At 52.4% G+C, this 20,283-nt stretch overlaps 3 protein-coding genes across 17 annotated transcripts; 2 read left to right on the top strand and 1 right to left on the bottom strand.

The window, feature by feature from the left end:
• Positions 1-1,307: 1,307 nt before the first annotated feature.
• Positions 1,308-9,864, top strand: SLC35A2 (solute carrier family 35 member A2). 6 transcript variants are annotated; one of them, XM_054471484.2, is made up of 5 exons: positions 1,308-1,486; positions 3,033-3,215; positions 6,497-6,648; positions 7,562-8,298; positions 9,583-9,864. In XM_054471484.2, the coding sequence occupies exons 1-5, from the start codon at positions 1,396-1,398 to the stop codon at positions 9,608-9,610; spliced, it is 1,191 nt and encodes a 396-aa protein (XP_054327459.1). In that variant the 5' UTR covers positions 1,308-1,395; the 3' UTR covers positions 9,611-9,864. The 6 variants fall into 6 exon arrangements, with proteins under 6 accessions (XP_054327459.1, XP_054327464.1, XP_063516540.1 ...); XM_054471489.2 differs by lacking the exon at positions 9,583-9,864 and adding an exon at positions 2,713-2,796 and having other exon boundaries at positions 7,562-9,435; XM_054471486.2 differs by having other exon boundaries at positions 1,470-1,564.
• Positions 9,865-9,903: 39 nt separating this feature from the next.
• On the bottom strand, positions 9,904-15,122 carry PQBP1 (polyglutamine binding protein 1). Of its 8 annotated transcripts, none has more exons than XM_054471493.2 (7): positions 14,959-15,122; positions 14,474-14,558; positions 11,744-11,855; positions 11,005-11,117; positions 10,531-10,815; positions 10,252-10,315; positions 9,904-10,119 (listed from the first exon to the last, which is right to left on the bottom strand). In XM_054471493.2, the coding sequence occupies exons 2-7, from the start codon at positions 14,538-14,540 to the stop codon at positions 9,963-9,965; spliced, it is 798 nt and encodes a 265-aa protein (XP_054327468.1). In that variant the 5' UTR covers positions 14,541-14,558; positions 14,959-15,122; the 3' UTR covers positions 9,904-9,962. The 8 variants fall into 8 exon arrangements, with proteins under 8 accessions (XP_054327468.1, XP_063516542.1, XP_054327465.1 ...); XM_063660472.1 differs by having other exon boundaries at positions 10,252-10,312; positions 14,959-15,121; XM_054471490.2 differs by having other exon boundaries at positions 14,970-15,116.
• An 86-nt stretch (positions 15,123-15,208) lies between these two features.
• TIMM17B (translocase of inner mitochondrial membrane 17B) lies at positions 15,209-19,661 on the top strand. 3 transcript variants are annotated; one of them, XM_054471498.2, is made up of 7 exons: positions 15,209-15,328; positions 16,196-16,295; positions 17,589-17,738; positions 17,989-18,052; positions 18,879-19,007; positions 19,100-19,210; positions 19,293-19,661. In XM_054471498.2, the coding sequence occupies exons 1-7, from the start codon at positions 15,303-15,305 to the stop codon at positions 19,379-19,381; spliced, it is 669 nt and encodes a 222-aa protein (XP_054327473.1). In that variant the 5' UTR covers positions 15,209-15,302; the 3' UTR covers positions 19,382-19,661. The 3 variants fall into 3 exon arrangements, with proteins under 3 accessions (XP_054327473.1, XP_054327472.1, XP_054327471.1); XM_054471497.2 differs by lacking the exon at positions 17,589-17,738; XM_054471496.2 differs by lacking the exon at positions 17,589-17,738 and having other exon boundaries at positions 15,288-15,524.
• The last annotated feature ends 622 nt before the right edge of the window (positions 19,662-20,283 follow it).

Here is a 20,283-nt window from a genome sequence, read left to right as displayed (position 1 = left end):
CCACAAAAAAAAAAATCTTGATTCCCCCTGCCCCTGATCTTATGCAGTGCCCAGTATGTGCAGAAGGGTTCTCTGTTGGAGATACTGTGCATATTGAAGGTGTTTAGGGCACATCCCCAATCAAGATGGCCATCTCAGAAGCAGAAAAACTACCTTCCCTGGCACCCCAGGGGAATGAAGAAGCCCCTTCCCTGTTGGAGAAGAAAAGCCCTATCAGGGTACTGGCCAGGGCGGGGCTGGGGTTGGGGGCTGACTGGAATCTGTCCAGGGTGTAGTCATCTGCTTTGCTCTTAACTTTAGCCTCTCCCCTATCTTTACCCTTACATACCCATCCCTCTAATTTCTCCTTCAACACTTGACTTACTTGGTCTGCCCTATTCCATGTTGGTTCCGACCTCAGCTGTCCCCTCTCTTGCCCTGCTTATTTGTCTCGGTTCAGTGCAACCTCCGCCTTCCGGGTTCCAGCGGTTCTCCTGCCTCAGCCTCCAGAGTAGCTGGGTACAGGTGCATACCACTAAGCCTGGGTAATTTTTTTTTTTTTTTTTTCAATTTGAGACGGGGTTTTGTCATTTTGCCTAGGCTGGAACTCCTGAGTTCAGGTGATCCGCCCGGCTCAGCCTTCCAAAGTGCTGGGATTACAGGCGTGAGCCACCGTCTCTGGCCCGGACTCTTGCCCTGCTTCCAAATGCTGGCTAACCTGTGAGCCTTTCGCCTGTCCCCTTTGCCATCCTCAGTGGTGACTCACTTGTCTTCCCTTCTGTGCGTCAACTTTCCTTTGCATTTTCACTTGTTTATCCTCAGCTGCTCTGCTTTTATCTGCTAGCTCACATTCCTGACTCGCACCTGATGCCAGTACGCCCTCAACCGACCCCGCCAGGTCAGTTTATTCGTCCCCAGATACCCGTGTGCTCTCCAGGGGGCGGGGCCTCGCTGGAAGACGGGAAAGCGGAACTTCAGTCCAACCATGAAGCACCTGGTAGTTTTCTGATACGGAAAGGGCGGTGCCTTATGGAGAAGCTGCCAATAAAGAGCCGAGATGAAAGGGGTGGCTGAACCAACGAGGCTAGGAGACTGGATCGGGGGGTGATCTGGAAGCGCGATCGGTGAAGCGGACAAACGGCAGGACAAGGCGGGTCTAGTGACAGGAATGGGCCGATGAAGCTCTGTAGGGACGGTGGGTAGGCCGATCGGGCCGTGTCCCCGGCCTCCCGATCTAACGGAATTTGGAAATCCCGGAGCTATTCATACATTGAGCTTTTAGGAGCGGAGGAGAAAAGCCACCACCCTGACGATCCCGGCTCTCGCCCCACCTTCACCCAAGTGGCCCGGCAGCGGAAGTGACGAACACGGAAGTGGTTTTCTGTTGCCGAGGGGACGGGCCGGGCAGATGCCAACATGGCAGCGGTTGGGGCTGGTGGTTCCACCGCGGCGCCCGGGCCAGGGGCGGTTTCCGCGGGTGCATTGGAGCCGGGGACCGCCAGTGCGGGTGAGACAGTCTGTGCCCGAGCAGTCGCATGGGAGGCGGAGTCGGGATCGCTGGGAGTCGGGAATGTTCCTCACTAAAGTGAGAGGGAGCATCCCGTGTGGACCGACGTGTGTGTGTGTGTGTGTGTCTGTGTGTGCACATTGTCAGTGTGTTGGGGGCGGTGAAGAGAACATTCAGAGAGTGACTGTGGGATCCTTCCGCATATGGAGAGTAGAGACCATTGTAAGTGTGGTGGGTAATTCTTTTTGGGAAAGCTAAGGCCACCGAAACCATTCTGAATATGTGGAGTCCTTCCGTGTGGAAGAGACCATTCTGCGGGTGTGGGAGTTCCTCACTGAAGACTATTCTGAGGATGGTGGTTCCTTCCTTATAAAGGGAGAGAGACTATTGTGAGTTAGGGTGGGGCGAGTCCTTTATGTGACTAGAGAGGGTCCATTTTGAGGATGGGGGTGTCCTTCATTATGTTCGGAGGAGACCGTTCTGGGGGCTCCCTTCCTAATGGAGGTAGAGTTCATTGTACATTCGGGTGGGAGGGCTCATCGTTATATGGTGGAGAAAGAACGTTCTGAGAGTGCCGGGTCCTTCCTTATAACAGAGAGAGCTCATTGTGAGTGTGGGTAGAGCAAGGAAAAATTCATTAGCTAGAGGGTCGGTGTGCAGTGGTGGGAGGGCAGACCATGTGGAATGCAGGGAAATATTTCCTCATCTGGTTGAGGGAGCCAGACCTTTCTTGGTGGGATAACCATTCCTGATACAGGATTCAGTCCCTGGGAGCATGTGGGAATCATTTCTTGTATTTAGTAGACTATTCTGGTTCGAGAAGAACCAGTTGTCACAGGCGTGAGGGGTTGGAGAGACCATTCTGGGTATGAGGAGGATCATTCCATATGGGATGTAGGCCATTCTCAGTGTGACGGAATCGAATCATTTCTTAGATGGGAGAAAGACCGTTCTTAGGGGGTGAACATACCTCATACAGTGGCCTCATTCCCTGCATTGATGTATTATTCTTTACATGAGACAGTCCCTCATTAAACAGGAGCATCATTTCATATAAATTCTCAGTTTGCTCATCCATAAATGGGAATCCTCGCAGTTCTTTTGGAGATGACAGTGATATGAGTCTATTGAGGTAATCCATAGAAATCCCTTAACCCAGTGATAGGCATACAGTAAACATTCAATAAACGTGGAGAATGTAGTTGTCGGTATTCTGTCTGGGGAAGAGTTGTTTCTCACTTGGGAGGAAGCCGAGGCACGTGGCCAGGGTTTGCCTCAGCCATTACCTGACACCTCGGTAAGGATTCCAGGTATGGACTGGACAGGGTGGGGCCCATTTCTCCCTTCTGGCTCTTCCTGCTCGTGGCTGAGGCAGTAAGCCAGTAGGAGTCAGCCCCTTATTGGGTGAGGGCAGGCAGGCTGAGGGAGCAAGTAGCCGTGGCTAGGAGGCTCCTGGGTGAGAAAGAAAGGGGGTGGGTGGTGGTGTGGCTATGCCCCAGCGGCTTCTGACCCCGTCCTTCCCCCTTGCCCCTTCCGTTCCCCACAGCTCACAGGCGCCTGAAGTACATATCCCTAGCTGTGCTGGTGGTCCAGAATGCCTCCCTCATCCTCAGCATCCGCTACGCCCGCACGTTGCCAGGGGACCGCTTCTTTGCCACCACTGCTGTGGTCATGGCGGAAGTGCTCAAAGGTCTCACCTGCCTGCTGCTGCTCTTCGCACAGAAGAGGGGTACGAGCCAGGGACGGGGCTGCACTGGGGTCGGTGGGTGAGACTCCACATGTATGTGTGTGTGTTCACACAGACGGTTTGCTTCAGGAGTGTCTCCAAATCTCAACCTACCTGGGGCGCCACTCCAGCTATGCGTAGCGGCATCTTACACTTTTCTAGCCCTAACAGCCGGGGAGCCGGCCTGTGTGGGCTGTAGGAGTGAGATTGTCTATGCTTATAAAGTAGCAGGGGTCTCTCACATGTGATTTAGCTTCATATTATGGAGAATTCCGAATACATGCAAAATCAGAGAGAATAATCAAATAGTAAAATATCCATGTACCCATCCCCCAGAGTCAGCAATTAGCAACTCATGGCCGCTTTAAACAACATCAGTGATTGTTCACTCACTGCCAATCTATATGTCTACCTACGTCCTTATCCCCTTATTATTTTTAAGTAAATCCCACACAAAGTAATATTGTATGGAAGTAAATTCCCCCGAATTATCTTGAATAAATGTAGCTGGGATTACAGGCACATGCCACCACGCCCGGCTAATTTTTTTTGTATTTTTAGTAGAGATGGGGTTTCACCATGTTAGCCAGGATGGTCTTGATCTCCTGACCTCGTGATCCGCCCACCTTGGCCTCCCAAAGTGCTGGGATTACAGGCGTGAGCCGCCACGCTGGCCTTGTTTGGTATCTTCTAAATCTGTTAATCTGTAGGGGTTTTTTGGTCTTTGCAATTAATTTGTTGGAGAAAACAGGTCATTTGTCTTGTAGACTTTGGGTAGTCTGGATTTTGCTGACTGCCTCCCTGAGGCAAATATTCTCAAAAATTTAACAAGTATTCTGTCTTCTACATCTCTTGTAAATTAGGAGTTGGGTTTATCTACTAATTTCAACATCTCCCTGAAGGCCTTCTACTTTGAAGTGTTGCCCAATTGTTTCTCTAAAAAGGTCTTGCATAAGTTAAAGGGATGGAGATGAATTATGCACCTTTGCCCTTTGTTTACATTGAAGAGAACATTCTCACCCACCTGTTAACTCCAGGTTAACAAGAGACCTGCTCTTACCTTTGTTAACTCTGTGAACAGTGTAGGTGTGAACACTGCCTCAGGCCGTGGGGGTAGATGGGTTAGCAATGCAGAGGAGCAGCTTGTCCTCATTGCTGATGGAAGATGGAAATAACAGATAGCCACAGACTTAATCACAGGCCTTCATCTCTTAGCCACAATTTCAGCACCCCTCCCTCCCCCGCCCGGAATTTTTTTCCCCTGAATTCGAGTTTGGAGACCAGGAGTGGACAGGGTTTGGTGAATGAACATCAGTAGGAGTTCCTGGGACAACCTTGTTCAGTGTTTGAAGAAGTTTTGCCTGTGGAGTGACACCCAGCTGTGACTTAAAAGATGAACTGCTGGCTGGGCGTGGTTGCTCACGTCTGTAATTCCAGCACTTTGGGAGGCCGAGAGGCAGGTGGATCACGAGGTCAGGAGTTAGAGACCAGCCTGGCCAAGAAGTGAAACCCCGTCTCTACTAAAAATACAAAAATTATCCAGGCGCGGTGGCGGGTGCCTGTAATCCCAGCTACTTGGGAGGCTGAGGCAGGAGAATTGCTTGAACCTGGGAGGCAGAGGTTGCAGTGAGCCAAGATCACGCCACTGCACTCCAGCCTGGGTGACAGAGCAAGACTCCTCACCCACCCACCCCGCCCCGCCAAAAAAAAAGATGAACTGCCAAAAAGTGGGGCGAGCTTTGCAAAGGCCTTGTTACATAGGAAATGATTCTCATGTTTTTTGTTTGTTTGTTTTGAAACGGAGTTTTGCCCTTGTTGCCTAAGCTGGAGTGCAATGGCACGATCTTGGCTCACTACAACCTCCGCCTCCTGGGTTCAAAAGATTCTCCTGCCTCAGCCTCCTGAGTAGCTGGGATTATAGGCACCCGCCACCACACCCGGCTAATTTTTGTATTTTTAGTAGAGACGGGGTTTCACCACGTTGGCCAGCCTGGTCTCGAACTCCTGACCTCAGGTGATCCACCTGCCTTAACCTCCCAAAGTGTTGGGATTACAGGCATGAGCCACTGTGCCCAGCCCGATTATCATGTTTTCACTGGAGCAGATCCCAAGCGGACTTCTGCTTAATGGTCAAGCCTGCATTCATCCATGTGGCAGAGGCAACTCTGTGTCTAGGGCTGACAGAAAGATGCAACAAGGGGGAGATGGTCCCTGCCCTCAGACGGCACATGGGTCAGTGAGGAGCTAGGATAAGTCTAAAAGTCTAGACTATGCCTGGTGTGGTGGCTCACATCTGTAATCCCAGAACTTTGGGAGGCCGAGGTAGGCGGATCACGAGGTCAGGAGATCAAGACCATTGTGGCTAACACGGTGAAGCCCCGTCTCTACTAAAGATACAAAAAATTAGCTGGGAGTGGTGGCACGCGCCTGTAGTCCCAGCTACTTGGGAGGCTGAGGCAGGAGAATCGCTTGAACCTGGGAGGTGGAGGTTGCAGTGAGCCGAGATGGTGCCGCTGTGCTAAAAAAAAAAAAAAAAAAAGTCTAGACTAAACTCTTCTGTGTGGGAGACAGCCCTCCACCCCAGCTCCTAGGGCTTCTATTTCATAAGCTCCAAGTTAATGATGGTTATTTCTTTTTTTTTCTTTTTTTTTTTTTTTTTTTTTGAGATGGAGTCTCACTCTGTTGCCCAGGCTGGAGTGCAATGGCATGGTCTCAGCTTACTGCAACCTCCGCCTCCCAGGTTCAAGCAATTCTCCTGCCTCAGCCTCCCAAGTAGCTGGGATTACAGTCGCGTGCCACCACACCTGGCTAATTTTTGTATTTTTAGTAGAGATGGGGTTTCAGTGTTGTTGGCCCAGCTGGTCTTGAACTCCTGACCTCGTGAGCCACCTTGGCCTCCCAAAGTGCTGGGATTACAGGCGTGAGCCATGGCACCTGGCCTGATGATGGTTATTTCACTGTACACAAATGTATTGAGTATTGAGTGCTTTCCCTGAATGGGGCTCTCTGCCGGGGAGGTAGGCTCTAACATGAGTGACATGCTCTGTGATTAGCAGACACGGATGGCTGATTCTTTTGCTGCCATTAAACTGAGTCTTAGAAAAGCTTGCTGGAAACATGGTTGTACTCTAGGGAAAACCGAGATCACATACTTCATTCCAGCCCCCCGGGATTGGACAGCAGGGTGGATGGGGGAGTCACAGGAGCAAGGCCTGTTCCCAGCCTTCAGGGGTTCCCCATGTATGGCTGTCAGTGCTAAGAAGGGCTCTCCTCCTCCCACCTAGGTAACGTGAAGCACCTGGTTCTCTTCCTCCATGAGGCCGTCCTGGTGCAGTATGTGGACACACTCAAGCTCGCAGTGCCCTCTCTCATCTACACCTTGCAGAATAACCTCCAGTATGTTGCCATCTCTAACCTACCAGCTGCCACTTTCCAGGTGAGCCCCAAGCCCAGCATGGCCCCAGAGGAACTAACTGGGTTGGGGACTGGAGTATGGGAATAGCGTGTTGGGGGGTTGTTGCAGAGGACAGGGTCTATGTCACCTTCAGAATGTCCTTGGAACTCCTTCAACCTCCCTTTTCTCGTCTGTGAAAATTGGGGGTGGAAATAGTAATGCCTGTTCACTGAGATGCTAGGATACTTAAAAGAAATAATACCTGTGAAGAGCCCTTGATTGGCGACAGATAAGCTTTAGGCTATTTGTGGGCAGCTTTGTGAAATGGTTAAAGAGCCTGGATCCTGGGGCCAGGCTGTCTGTCTGGGTTCAAATCTCAGCTCTGCTACCTTCCAACTGTGTGATTTTGGGGCATGTCACCTAACCTCTCTGTGCCTTAGTTTTCTCACCTTTAAATTGGGGCTTAGAGTGGTGCTCACTTCAGAATGGTGTTGTGAGAATTAAATGAATGAATTCACGTGCAGTGCCTAGAACCACACTAATACATTGTAAGCACTATGTAAGTATTTGCTGACATTGTTGTGGCTATTGATTCATTTGTATCAAGTCCCTCATCACAAAGATATTTCCATACCTCAGCCATCTTTTATAGATGATGATGCCAGGGCTCAGACAGGGCAAGTGCTTTGTCCCCAGTCACACAGCCAGGAAATGGGATTGGGATGTGGACTTCTTGGCACAGCCATCCTTTTGTGCACTTGCTGGGAGAGACCTCAGAACTGTTTTGCTGCAGCTCAGCCAGTGGCCAGTGGCTGGCTCCTTTTGCTGTTTTTGTTGTCATAACCCCCACCCTGTCCCTCCGTTGTGCCTGGGGGCCCACAGTGGGTGCTGCCCCCCAGGTGCACCTGTTGGGGGCCAGGGTCAGCCCTCAGTGCCTTCCACGTGCCACTCGCAGGTGACATACCAGCTGAAGATCCTGACCACAGCGCTGTTCTCCGTGCTCATGCTGAATCGCAGCCTTTCCCGGCTGCAGTGGGCCTCCCTGCTGCTCCTCTTCACTGGCGTCGCCATTGTCCAGGCACAGCAAGCTGGTGGGGGAGGCCCACGGCCACTGGATCAGAACCCTGGGGCAGGCCTGGCAGCCGTCGTGGCTTCCTGTCTCTCCTCCGGCTTCGCAGGTGTCTACTTTGAGAAGATCCTCAAAGGCAGCTCAGGCTCCGTGTGGCTGCGCAACCTACAACTGGGCCTCTTTGGCACAGCACTGGGCCTGGTGGGGCTCTGGTGGGCTGAGGGTACCGCCGTGGCCACCCGTGGTTTCTTTTTTGGGTACACACCTGCTGTCTGGGGCGTGGTGCTCAACCAGGCCTTCGGCGGGCTACTGGTGGCTGTGGTTGTCAAGTACGCTGACAATATCCTCAAGGGCTTTGCCACCTCCCTGTCCATTGTGCTGTCCACTGTTGCCTCCATTCGCCTCTTTGGCTTCCACGTGGACCCATTATTTGCCCTTGGCGCTGGACTCGTCATTGGTGCTGTCTACCTCTACAGCCTTCCCCGAGGTGCAGCCAAAGCCATAGCCTCTGCCTCTGCCTCCGCCTCCGGGCCCTGCGTTCACCAGCAGCCTCCCGGGCAGCCACCGCCACCGCAGCTGTCTTCCCACCGTGGAGACCTCATCACGGAGCCCTTTCTGCCAAAGTCAGTGCTGGTGAAGTGAGGGCTGGTAGCAATGGGGGGACACAAGGGAGGGGGACTGGGGTGGAGGGTGTTGGGCATCTGCAGGACCCAAGTCGCCGCCCTCCGGGGCCTGGCTCCTCTGGGTTTGGGAGATGGTCTTTTCTCCCAGGTCACTGAGACTTCTGGAGGGGTGTGGGACTAGAGCTGGGTGTCACGTGAACCCTTCCTGGTAGGCTGACCCCCTTCCCCTGGAGGGGGTTTTAGAGCTGCCGCCTCTGCTCCCTCTAACCTCTTTGGAGGCAGGGTTGGGGGTATTGTCATTCAAGGCCTTTTTTTTGTCTGCCCCCTCCCCGACCCTGTGCCCTCTTCTGGAGGTGTCTCGTCTGGGAGAGTCCCTCCCAGCAGTCCCTCCACCTCCATAAGGACACACTGGACAAAACTCCCGCAGCTCTTCAGGAATGACCGATGCCTACCTGTGGGGTTCAGTTGCCTATAGTTTGAGGCCTTCTCTCCTCCCTTACCACCGCTCTGGATCATGTTACCAGTTCCGTCTTTTGTGTGGCCTTGGGCCAGCTTCCTTGACACCTTGAAGATGGGCTTCTTGTGAGTCCCCAGGGAGAAAGGGACAAAAGCTAAGATTTTTGCATCAGCCCTTCTGGCAGAAAGTGTGGTAGGGGCCATTTGTTTTTTTTAGTGGACTTGGGATTTGTGGTGTAATCATATCATTAATGATCCAGGGTGTGGGAAAAATGGAGGTCCTTGAAGTGGCTGAATCTCATTGTATTTAAGACACTGTCAGTTGCCAGATGTAGGGTTATTTTTGGAGACGTCTAGGAGAGGAAAAATAAAGCTGCCAATCATACTCTTGATATCCGTCTGGCTGTGTGAGGCACCCCTACCTCATGGGGGTGTCTTGGGATTGATGAACTGTGGAACCTGCCTCCTGCGCTCCCCAAAGCTTATTAACCCCTTAACTGTATTGGGGCGGGGTGTGTGTGTGCATGGAAGATGCCTGGGCTGTCTTTGCTATATGTAAATAGAGCCATTGGATCTTTATTTTTGATTAATTTGTTCTGATTTTTTGGTTTGTTTTTTAAGGAACTGTAATGAACAAATGTCAGGATATCCAATGCCAAATAAAGATGTTGTATTTATTTAGTCCACGTGTAGCTTTCTGACCAGGTGGGCACCATTACTAACCCCAGGACTACCAGCTTCACCACTGCCGCCCTCACTTGCTCAGGAAACCCGCCTGCCGGCCTAGCCCAGCTTTGTGTTTTTCTTTCCTCCCCATTCCTACCACAGGTTGCTCACCAAGGTGAAGGGTTCCTAGCCGCTGGGATTGAAGACATTGGCCTGGCCTCGTTCTCTCTTCTTGCCCTGGCCCAGCTGGGACCAAACTCTGATCAGTATTAGGGGTAGGGTGAGGTAGACACTGGACTCCCTGTCCCCACTACCCCCACCCCACACAGGGCCGACATGACTAAGCTCTCTCATGACCCACCTCAGCTCAGCCCTCCAGCCTCTGCCAGCTCCACACTATCTCTTAGCTGAGTTTTTGCAAATAAAATGTGTTGTGCATCTTGCTGACTTGGGTTGGGCAGCCTCAAAGGAAGCACTCAGGTATGGTGGGCAGGATCACCAGAAAGCTTTTATTTTAACCCAGGGCCAGGGAGGCCGAAGCTTCAATCCTGCTGCTTGGTTCGGGAGGCCTCTGCATTGGCCCGGAGCACAGCCCCTGGGGATGGATACGGCCGCTGCTGGAAGAGGGGCCCAGCTGCTGTGGTGTCAGCGCCAGTCTTGGCCTCATTCCGCTTGGGGAGTCCTGTTGACCACGTGCCCCTGCCGGTGAAAGAGTCAGGGGATGGAGATGGGTGATGTGGCGGACACAGCCCACCTGGTCCCAATGAGGAATGGAGGAAAGAGGCTGGAGGATGGTGTCCACGTACTGAGTCAAGAGGAGTTGTCACTTACCGGGGGGCGTCTGAGTATGAGCTAGGGTCCATGGGGTCTAACTCTTCATCCTTTCGGCTTACTGCTGTGGAAGTGGCAGGGCAAAGTCTTCAATAGAGGCACCAGGAGCCCCTGATCACTGAGCCCCACCCCACAAGAAGAAATGAAGCCCCTGGCTGCCATGTACCATAGCACCCTCCTCTAGGCCCCAGGTCCAGGCATCTTTTTGAGGGAAGGCTTCCTCACGCAGTGCGCCCTGCACCTTGCTGGTCTCACAGAGCCCCATTCTGCCCAGCTTACCCTTCTTGCTCTTGGGGTAGGGAGCCAGCTCCTCCCGGCGATGGTGGCGCCGTTCTTTGCCCTCTTCCCGGTCTGCCTTGTCATACCCGCGGTCCCGATCCCGTTCCCTGTCTCGCTCTCTCTCTCTGTCTACCTTGTCATAGCCACGCTCTCGATCCCTGTCAGACTTGTCGTGGCCCCGGTCTGACTTGTCGTGGCCCCTGTCTGGTTTCTCATGGCTGCGGTCCGACTTGTCATGGCCCCTGTCCGACTTGTCATGGCTCCGGTCCAACTTTTCTTCAGCATCTGGGGACACAAGTCTTGAAGTGACCCCTTGCCACCCCAGGACCCAGCAGCCTCTGCCTTCAACAATCTCCCTTGCCTGAGGCGGGGCCCGCCTGGTCTCACCTGTCCCTCTGATCCACTATCATTCTACTTGGCCTCTCTGTGAGAACTGCTAAGATCACTCAAGGCACCTTGTACCTGCCAACTCACCTGCATTACTGCTTCTGAGCTTCTTGGCCGATTTGGTAACCACAGAGTTGGGGTCATGTGGGGAGAGCCAGGATACGAGGTCTGTGTCTGCATTCCAGTAGTAAGGGAGCCCGCTGTGGGGCCGCAGGAAAGAAGTGTCAGCACAGATGTCCTTGCCTTGGATCCTCAACTCTTGTCTCCCCATTCTCTGCCTATACTTGCCCCATGTCAGGACCCCACAGGCAGGATCCCCAGAATCTCTTCTCCTGAAGAGAAAACACTGTCAGCTGGGCGTGGTGGCTCATGCCTATAATCCCAGCACTTTGAGAGGCCGAGGCAGGTGGATCACCTGAGGTCAGAAGTTCGGGACCAGCCTGACCAATATGATGAAACCCCATCTCTACAAAAAATACAAAAATTAGCCGGGTGTGGTGGTGTGCACCTGTAATCCCAGCTACTTGGGAGGCTGAGACAGGACAATCACCTGAACCCGGGAGGCGGAGGTTGCAGTGAGCCGAGATCACACCATTACACTCCAGCCTAGGCAACAAGAGTGAAACTCCGTCTCAAAAGAGAGAAAAGACAGTCTTCCAACCCCAGAGGAGCCAGGCCCCAGTGGGCAGCAACTTGAGTCCTGCAGATACCTAACACCAACACCCTCCACCCCAGGCTCCCTCCCTTGTGTCCCCCTAAACCTCACAACCAAGGTCAGCACAGGAAGGGTGAAGTCAGAAGTTAGCCCCCCCTCACCCAGGCTCACCAGGAAGGGTCGAACACCTTGTACCAGCTTGGTGGTAGGCCCTCCAACCTGGTGGCCTCGTAGTCCACAGGATCATCGTCATAGTCCTCGGCAATGATCTCTTCCTCTGGTTCTGGCAGAACAAGGTGGGGACGAGGAGAGCAGATAAGGACCAGGGGACCTCATCCTACATGTAGAGCCTAGAGACACGCACTCACATTCACACAAGCCACACGTAAAAGACACGTGTGTGTGTGTGCCAGGGAGCATATGAAGTATCTTTCACATTCCAAATCCAACTCTCTGTATTAGGAGATTTACAAAAAAAGGTCACCTAAATCCATTTCTGGGTTCAGATGATGAGTTCTACTGTTAGCCAAAGCTATCTGGTTTCAGAGTTGATAGGGATTCATCAAAAAATTTACTCATCTTGGCCAGGTGTGGTGGCTCATGCCTGTAATCCCAGCACTTTAGGAGGCCAAGGTGGGTGGATCACGAGGTCAGGAGTTCAAGACCAGCCTGGCCAAGATGGTGAAAACCCGTCTATGAGACTAGCCCGGTCAACATAGTGAGACCCCCTGTCTCTACAAAAAAATACAAAAAAAAAAAAAAAAAATTAGCTGGGCACAGTGGCACACGTCTGTCGTCCCAACTACTCAGGAGGCTGAGGCAGGAGGCTCATTTGAGCCCAGGACTTTGAGCTTGCAGTGAGCTATTATCATGCCACTGCACTCCAGCCTGGGCAAGAGTGAGACCCTATTTCTAAACAAATAATAAATAATATATATACCATAGGCACAGGTCACTCAATAGGCTTAAAAGAAAATCTAGCCTGGCCAACATGGTGAAACCCCATCTCTACTAAAAAATGCAAAAATTAGCCAGGCACAGTGGAGCACGCCTGTGGTCCTAGCTACTCGGGAGGCTGAGGCAGAAGAATCGCTTGAACCCGGGAGGCGGAGGTTGCAGTGGGCCAAGATCGCGCCACTGCACTCCAGCCTAGGTGACGGAGCGAGACTGTCTCAAAAAAAAAAAAAAAAAAAAAAAGTAAATCAATGATCATTGCCAGTTTTATTTTATTTTATTTTTTTGAGATGGAGTCTCGCTCTTTCGCCCAGGCTGGAGTGCAGTGGCGTGATCTCAGCTCGCTGCAAGCTCTGCCTTCCGGGTTCACACCATTCTCCTGCCTCAGCCTCCCGAGTAGCTGGGACTATAGGCACCTGGCACCATGCCCAGCTAATTTTTTTGTATTTTTATTAGAGATGGGGTTTCACCCTGTTAGCCAGGATGGTCTCGGATCTCCTGACCTTGTGATCCATCCACCTCCGCCTCCCAAAGCGCTGAAATTACAGGCGTGAGCCACCCTGCCAGGCCTGGGATCATTGACAATTTTATTAACCACAAGGTCTATACCTTGCACACACAGTAGGCTTGTAATAGATGTCAGTTATCAATAAGGAGAAGATGTATTTTCCAGTGCCTGGCACACTATAGCCCCAAATAGATGCCAGTTTTTAGTATTACTGACAATAAGGTGTGATTTGCAGCCAGAGCACAGTAGGCCTAAATGATAGATCCTCACTGCAACTACACTTGGCACACAGGAGACAGCAGTAGAGGTTAGCAGTACTTCCTATTAGATACTATGTCATCACCCCCATAGAGTAATCCATGGATTTAACCTGGCATACAGTAGGCCCCAAATAGGCATTAGGTGGTCAGTATTATTTTCTGTTTTTTTTTGGATTTTTTTGAGACAGGGTCTCCATGTGTCGGCCAGGCTGGAGTGCAGTGGCACAATCTCGGCTCACTGCACCCTCGACATCCCAGGCTCAAGCGATCCTCTCACCTCAGCCTCCCAAGTAGCTGGGACTACAGGCATGCACCACAACACACGGCTAATTTTTGTATTTTTTGTAGAGACGGAGTTTCGCCATGTTGCTCAGGCTAATCTCTTAATCCCTAAACTCAAGCAATCTACCTGCCTCAGCCTCCTAAAGTGCTGGGAATACCGGCTTGAGCCGCCACGCCCAGCCAGTCAGTATTGTTAAGAATGAAATATCAGCCGGGCACAGTGGCTTATGCCTGTAATCCCAACCCTTTGGAAAGCCAAGGGTGGGGGGGTGGATCACCTGAGGTCAGGAGTTAGAGGCCAGCCTAGCCAACATGGTGAAACCCGTCTCTACTAAAAATACAAAAATCAGCCAGGTGTGGTAGCACGTGCCTGTAATCCCAGCTACTTGGGAGGCTGAGGCAGGAAAATCGCTTGAACCCGGGAGGCAGAGGTTGCAGTGAGACGAGATCACGCCACAGCACTCCAGCCTGGGCGACAGAGCGAGACTCTGTCTCAAAAAAAAAAAAAAAAAAAAAAAAATCGCCGGGTGTGGTGGGGCGGGGCGTGCCTGTAGTCCCAACTACTCGGGAGACTAAGGCAGGAGAATCGCTTCAACCCAGAAGGAGGAGGTTTTAGTGAGCCGAGATCGCGCCACTGCACTCCAGCCTGGGTGCACAATGAGACTCTGCCTCAAAAAAAAAAAAGAAAGAATGAAATATCTATTCCCCCAAACCCCTCCACTTGACACGCGGTAGGGATGGATGTCAGGAATCCATACTATTAACAACGAAAAATGCCTGCCACCCCATTGCTTGGTGCACAGTTGGCCCATGCTAGGTATCAAGCGTCAGTATCAACAACAAAAGTGCCTGTCGAGGCTGGCACGTGTTAGGACCATCTGCTTTTAGCCGTCTCACCAGGCTCCAGATGTTTGAGGATGCCTCTCTTGGCCAAGCGGGTCTGCAGCGCAACGGGCAGCGGCATAGCTGATAGCAGACAGACCTAGGGACAGATGAACAAACTGACAAGCAGCTCAGATAAAGATTCATATCTGGATCCCGTAACCAAGCGCCTCCCGTAAACATGTACTCATCTGACTCCCATCTACTCAAATGAACCAGTAGCTGGGTGGACAGAACATACGCACTAAAAGATGTAAGAGGTAGGTGGCAATATCATCGTAACTCCCACCAACCCTACTGTCCCCGAAACCAGGTGCTCCAGGGCCCTGTTCCTCTCCCAGGCCCAGGCTCCGCCCACCGCCTAAAAAGCCCGGCCCCTCCGCACTTCAGAAATGGGCTCATCCAGCGTCCCCCAATGACTGCCGGGTGGGAGAAACCAAAGCGCTGGGATGGGGGAGCAGAGGGCAGCACTTCCTCCAGCTCCGAAAGAGTGCACCCACCCCAACGTTACCAATACACTCGTGCAGGTAGTGGAAGGCTGTCACACCGGCCGTCTCTCTCGTGTCGCCGCTACGATACCTGGGCCCACACGACTCTCTTCCCAAAACACAGAATGAGACCTTCTCTCAATGAGGCCTTCACTCCCCGAGCCTGAAAGTAACTGGACTACGCTCAGGAGGCAATGAACAAATGGCAGAAACTCGATTAGCCAATGAGAGTGCGTCCTTGGCGTGACATGCGGTATAGCGACCCAATCGCTGCCCGGTAATAGGCGGAAAGCTCCGACGCCGGTGTGCGTCTACGCTGGGGGCGTGGCCTGACTGCGCGGCCAGACGCCAGCGCCATGGAGGAGTACGCTCGGGAGCCTTGGTACGGCGATGGGCACTGGCATCCGGACTGTTGCTGCGACGCCAAGGCTAGCCGTGGGGGTCGGGCGGGGGAGGCATCGGCCGCACAGAGCCATGTACCAGACTCGGGGGACTCTTAACGTATCTCCCGCTACCCCCACTCGGTTCCTGTCACTCGGGCTCCATTATGAGGGGCCACAACCGTCTCCCCTCAGAAGGTGCGGCGAAGGCCGAACCACGCCATGTTTCACCTGACTTCGTAATCTCCTAGTCCCTGTTAACGAAAAAAGACACGCTGGACGATCCATCCCGGCTAGGGGTGGTACGGTGTTGACCGGAAATCCCCAGAGTTGCCGCGGGTGGTTTTTCCCAGGTCGCCTTTGTCAGTGGGGGCGGGGCACGGATGAGCCTGTTGAGGGCCGGCGGGGACGGTGGATGCTTCCCGCGGTCGCTCTTGGTTTTTCCCAGTTGTGCCTGATTGAAAAGGGGCGGGGCATGGTTGGACGGGCTCACCGTCGGAGAAGGGGTGCGACGCGGTCCTGCTTTGCTGACAGTCTGTCTTGGCTAGTTAACACGCCTATGTCGCTTATTGAAACGTCAACTGCGTGTGCCAATTCATTTAATCTTTGATCACAGTAAAACGGCTGATTCTTTGGTTGGTAGACAGGGCGAAGACTAATATTTCTCCCCCTTTGCCCCATTTCTCGCTTTAATGGGGGGGTGTGTGGAAAAAGCGTGACAGAACTAGCTCCTTATTATCTGAAGTGTTTGTTCCTACTTAGGAACTTCCCATTCTGGTGACTTGGTTTCTCCCAGTTAGAAAAGAGTTCGTGTGACAGGACCTGGGGGAGGGCTCACATTAACCCCGTCCTTCCCTTCCTGCTTGCAGCCCATGGCGAATTGTGGATGATTGCGGTGGAGCCTTCACTATGGGTGTCATCGGTGGCGGAGTCTTCCAGGCCATCAAGGGTTTCCGCAATGCCCCTGTTGTGAGTCCAGGCCTTCCCTGGGTTGGTGTGGGGTCAGCTGTCTTGCCCACAAGGGAGGCTGCTCTGAAAACTGCTTGGAGCTGCCAGTCACGTGCACTTATTCATTCTGGTGCCCACTCACCTACTATGTGCCGAGCCTGGCTCCTGTATCTGGGATTTTGTAGGGATTGCAAACACGGCCTCTGTCTTCCACCCTCCACCCCACTCAGCTGGAGCTCCTCTGTGGAAATGCTGTGTCGTTCAAAGAGTCATCACCAAATTTTAAATGTATGTGCAAAGCCAGACAGATTTTTTTTTTTTTGAGACAGAGTCTTGCTCTGTTGCCCAGGCTAGAGTGCAGTGGCACGATCTCGGCTCAGTGCAACCTCTGCCTCCTGGGTTCAGGCAATTCTCCTGTCTCAGCCTCCCAAGTAGCTGGGACTACAGGCATGTGTCACCAGACCTGGCGAATTTTTGTATTTTTAGTAGAAATGGGGTTTCACTATGTTGGCCAGGCTGGCCTCGAACTCTGGACCTCAGGTGATCCACCTACCTCGGCCTCCCAAAGTGCTGGGATTACAGGCGTGTGCCATTGTGCCTGGCCAGGTTTTTTTTGTTGTTGTGTTTTTTTGTTTTTTGTTTTTTTTTGAGACAGCATCTTGCCCTGTCACCCAGGCTGGCGTGCAGTGGCCTGATCATAGGTCACTACAGCCTCCGCCTCCCAGGCTCAAGTGATCCTCCCACCTCAGCCTCCCAAGTAGCTGGGACCACAGGACTGCGCCACTATGCCCAGCTAATTATTTATGTATTTATTTATTTATTTATTTGTAGAGACGTGTTTCAACGTGTTGCTTAGGCTGGTCTCTAATTCCTGAACTCAAGTGATCCACCCACCTCAGCTTCCCAAAGTGCTGGGATTACAGGTGTGAGCCACTGCGCCAGGACCAGACACATTTTACCTAGAGGCAGATTCTGGCTCAGAAACCTGGATAGAGGAAAATGACGGGAATTTAATTGGCAGAGGGAAGACAGCCTTAAAGTTGAGAGAATTCTTTTAACATAATTCTTTTTCTCTGACCACCTCCCCTCCCAGAAGATCGCAAATGCCGTGACTTTAAATGCCATCTATTAGCCAAGGTCCCTGCAATTTATATATGTAGCCCCGTCCCTCCCCTAGACTCCTGGAACTCTCCTCCCTGGATCTTTGCCCAAGTTTGTCATCATCAAGGTCTCAGCACAGATTCCCCCTCCTTCAAGAGGCCTTTCCTGACCCCTCAGCCCCAGTCATATTTCTTCATGGCATTTCCTCTACAGTGGAGATTGCTGTCTGAAGCTCCGTTGTTTATCTACCCTTGCTCAAGATCTGTGTCTCCCATCGTTAATGTGAGCTCTGAGAGGGCAGGGAGCAGATCTACCTTGTTCATGGCTGTATCCCTGCATATGGCATGGTGCTTGGCACATATAGTAGGTACTTGTTAATCATTCACTGAATGAATGAATGAACAAATGTATGAATGAATTAGCACTTCTCAACCTAGCTCTGAGAACACCCATGTTGGGGCGCTCTCCAAGCCACTAGTTCTTGGCCACTTCTCCACATCTCTACCGCTGATACCTCTAACAGGTCTCCCATCTTCTTCCCTCTCTTAAAAGTTGGAAACCTGTCTGCCAGTGGCTTCAGCCCTGCCCTAACGCCCTTCCTTCCTTTCCCCAGGGAATTCGGCACCGGTTGAGAGGTAGTGCCAACGCTGTGAGGATCCGAGCCCCCCAGATTGGAGGTGAGGGGCTTGGGGAGATAGATATAGGAGATGTCTTGGCAAAGGTGGGAGTGGTTGATCCTTTGGGTCTAGGCTGCAAGTTGGGGGTTCAGATTCTAGCCCCTGCTGGAGACTTTCCAGGGGGGTGATATTTCCCAACAATTGAATATGGAGGGGAAGAAAGTGGGTTCTGGAGTTTAAATCTAGGTCCTGACTGTTCCCTGCCATGTGACCTTGGGCTAGTGGCTTAACCTCTCTGAACCTCACTTGTACCGTGGGGGTGGTGATAACAGTAACCACTTCATCGGTAGTTTTGTAGTTTATGTAATTTACATACTACTAAGTGCTGGTTGCTATGCTAAACACTTTAATAACATTAACTAATTTAAAATTGCAGAAGTCAAATAACACAGTACCTCGAACAGGTCCTGGCACACAGTAAGCCCTCAGTAAACATTTTAACTATCATATTAACTGGGTTTCCTAACCTATTTCCTTCTCACTGAAACCCAAATCAGAATTCCAACTCTGTGTGGTGATTATGAAGCTCAAAGTTGCTCTGTTAAAAGCCATATGAAGATAAATCTGCTTGTAAACATTTGTCAGCTCCCCATAAAGGTGAAGGGAATGTTGATGGTGATTACAGATGGCTTGAAGTGGGAGCTACCACAGGATGGGGACAGATAGGAAATACTCTGCCCCACAGGATGGGGACAGATAGGCTATCTGCCTTTGTGTCTGGGTTTTTCTCCCTGTTCTTGGCCAAAGCATTCAGGCCTTGGAAGTTCCCTGAGATGTGAATTCTCAGGATTTCCCAGGAACTAATTAGGCCTCGGTTCCACTACAGGTAGCTTCGCAGTGTGGGGGGGCCTGTTCTCCACCATCGACTGTGGCCTGGTGCGGCTTCGGGGCAAGGAGGATCCCTGGAACTCTATCACCAGTGGAGCATTGACCGGGGCTGTGCTGGCTGCCCGCAGTGAGTGACCCCTGGCCCTGGCCCTGGCCCCAGCCCCTTCCACCCTGTTCTGCCTGCCCTCACCTCTGTTTCTCTGCCTCCAACTCCCCCAGGTGGCCCACTGGCCATGGTGGGCTCAGCGATGATGGGGGGCATCCTGTTGGCCCTCATTGAGGGCGTTGGCATCCTCCTCACTCGCTACACGGCCCAGCAGTTCCGAAATGGTGAGTAACTGGTGGTCGGGGGAGTGGGAGATGCTCCACCTGGCCTCTTCTACTCATCCTTACCCAAGTCTCCCTTCTCCAGCACCCCCATTCCTGGAGGACCCCAGCCAGCTGCCCCCTAAGGACGGCACCCCGGCCCCAGGCTACCCCAGCTATCAGCAGTACCACTGAGGAAGCCACTGCCACCATGGGAGCTACTTCTCGGTTCCCTCCCCGATGATCTACCTCGAAGGGAGGGCTGGCTCCCAGTTAGCCCTGGGACCCTCCAGAGAGGGCTTCTACTCTGCTCCCTAGTCCCAGGGTGGGGGTGGGGCACCCCAGCTGCCCTGACAGATGGGTCCCCTTTTTCTCTCTCAGGGCACCCCAGCCCCACACTCACATGTACGAAGTTCTCACCCCAGCTCCTTTGTGTGGCACCCTGATGAGTATTTAAAGCCTGTTTTGAAATGCCTATGTGTGGACTCCTTGAACTGCCTATGGGACCCCTCCTTAGGACAAGGGGCAGAGCCTGCTTCAGGGACTCGGAAGCCCTAGGACTTGGAGGCCCACAGCAAGTGGGCTCTAGTAAATGTCTGTGGGATGGATGAGCAGGAAGGGAGAATGAAGGTGAATTAGGGACATGAATTCATGTCCCTAATTCACATCTTAAGGTTGTCTGGGGCCTGGTGATGGGTCCTAGCTGTCAGAGGAACAAGCTTGAGAAAGAAGTGAATAAACACCAGGATTGCTGGGGGCGGGGGTGGTTCTGGACGTTGCACCCCTGACCCCATCCCCCCACACACACCCCAATACCCCTGACTCCTGGTCCACAAGCCCCCGTCACCGAGGCTGGGAAATGTGGCCTCACAGGAGTCCCTTCTTTCTGGACACTCAGCACGGCATTTGTGAAGGTGATTCCCCTCCCTCCATGTGGCCTCGGTGGATCTGGGATGGAAGAAGGGGGCCAGGAGACCTAGCTCCCTCAAAGAAGGTGCCCTGGATCAGCCTCCCCTTCTGTCACAGAGCTGCTTTTCTGCTCTCCTCTGCTCAGTGTGGTCAAGTGTTTTTATTTGTTGTTTTGAGACGGAGTCTTG

This window comes from Pongo pygmaeus, chromosome X (genome assembly GCF_028885625.2).
Source record: "Pongo pygmaeus isolate AG05252 chromosome X, NHGRI_mPonPyg2-v2.0_pri, whole genome shotgun sequence".
In the NCBI taxonomy this organism is placed as follows: Eukaryota; Metazoa; Chordata; class Mammalia; order Primates; family Hominidae; genus Pongo; species Pongo pygmaeus.
This window is presented reverse-complemented; position numbering and strand designations above follow the sequence as displayed.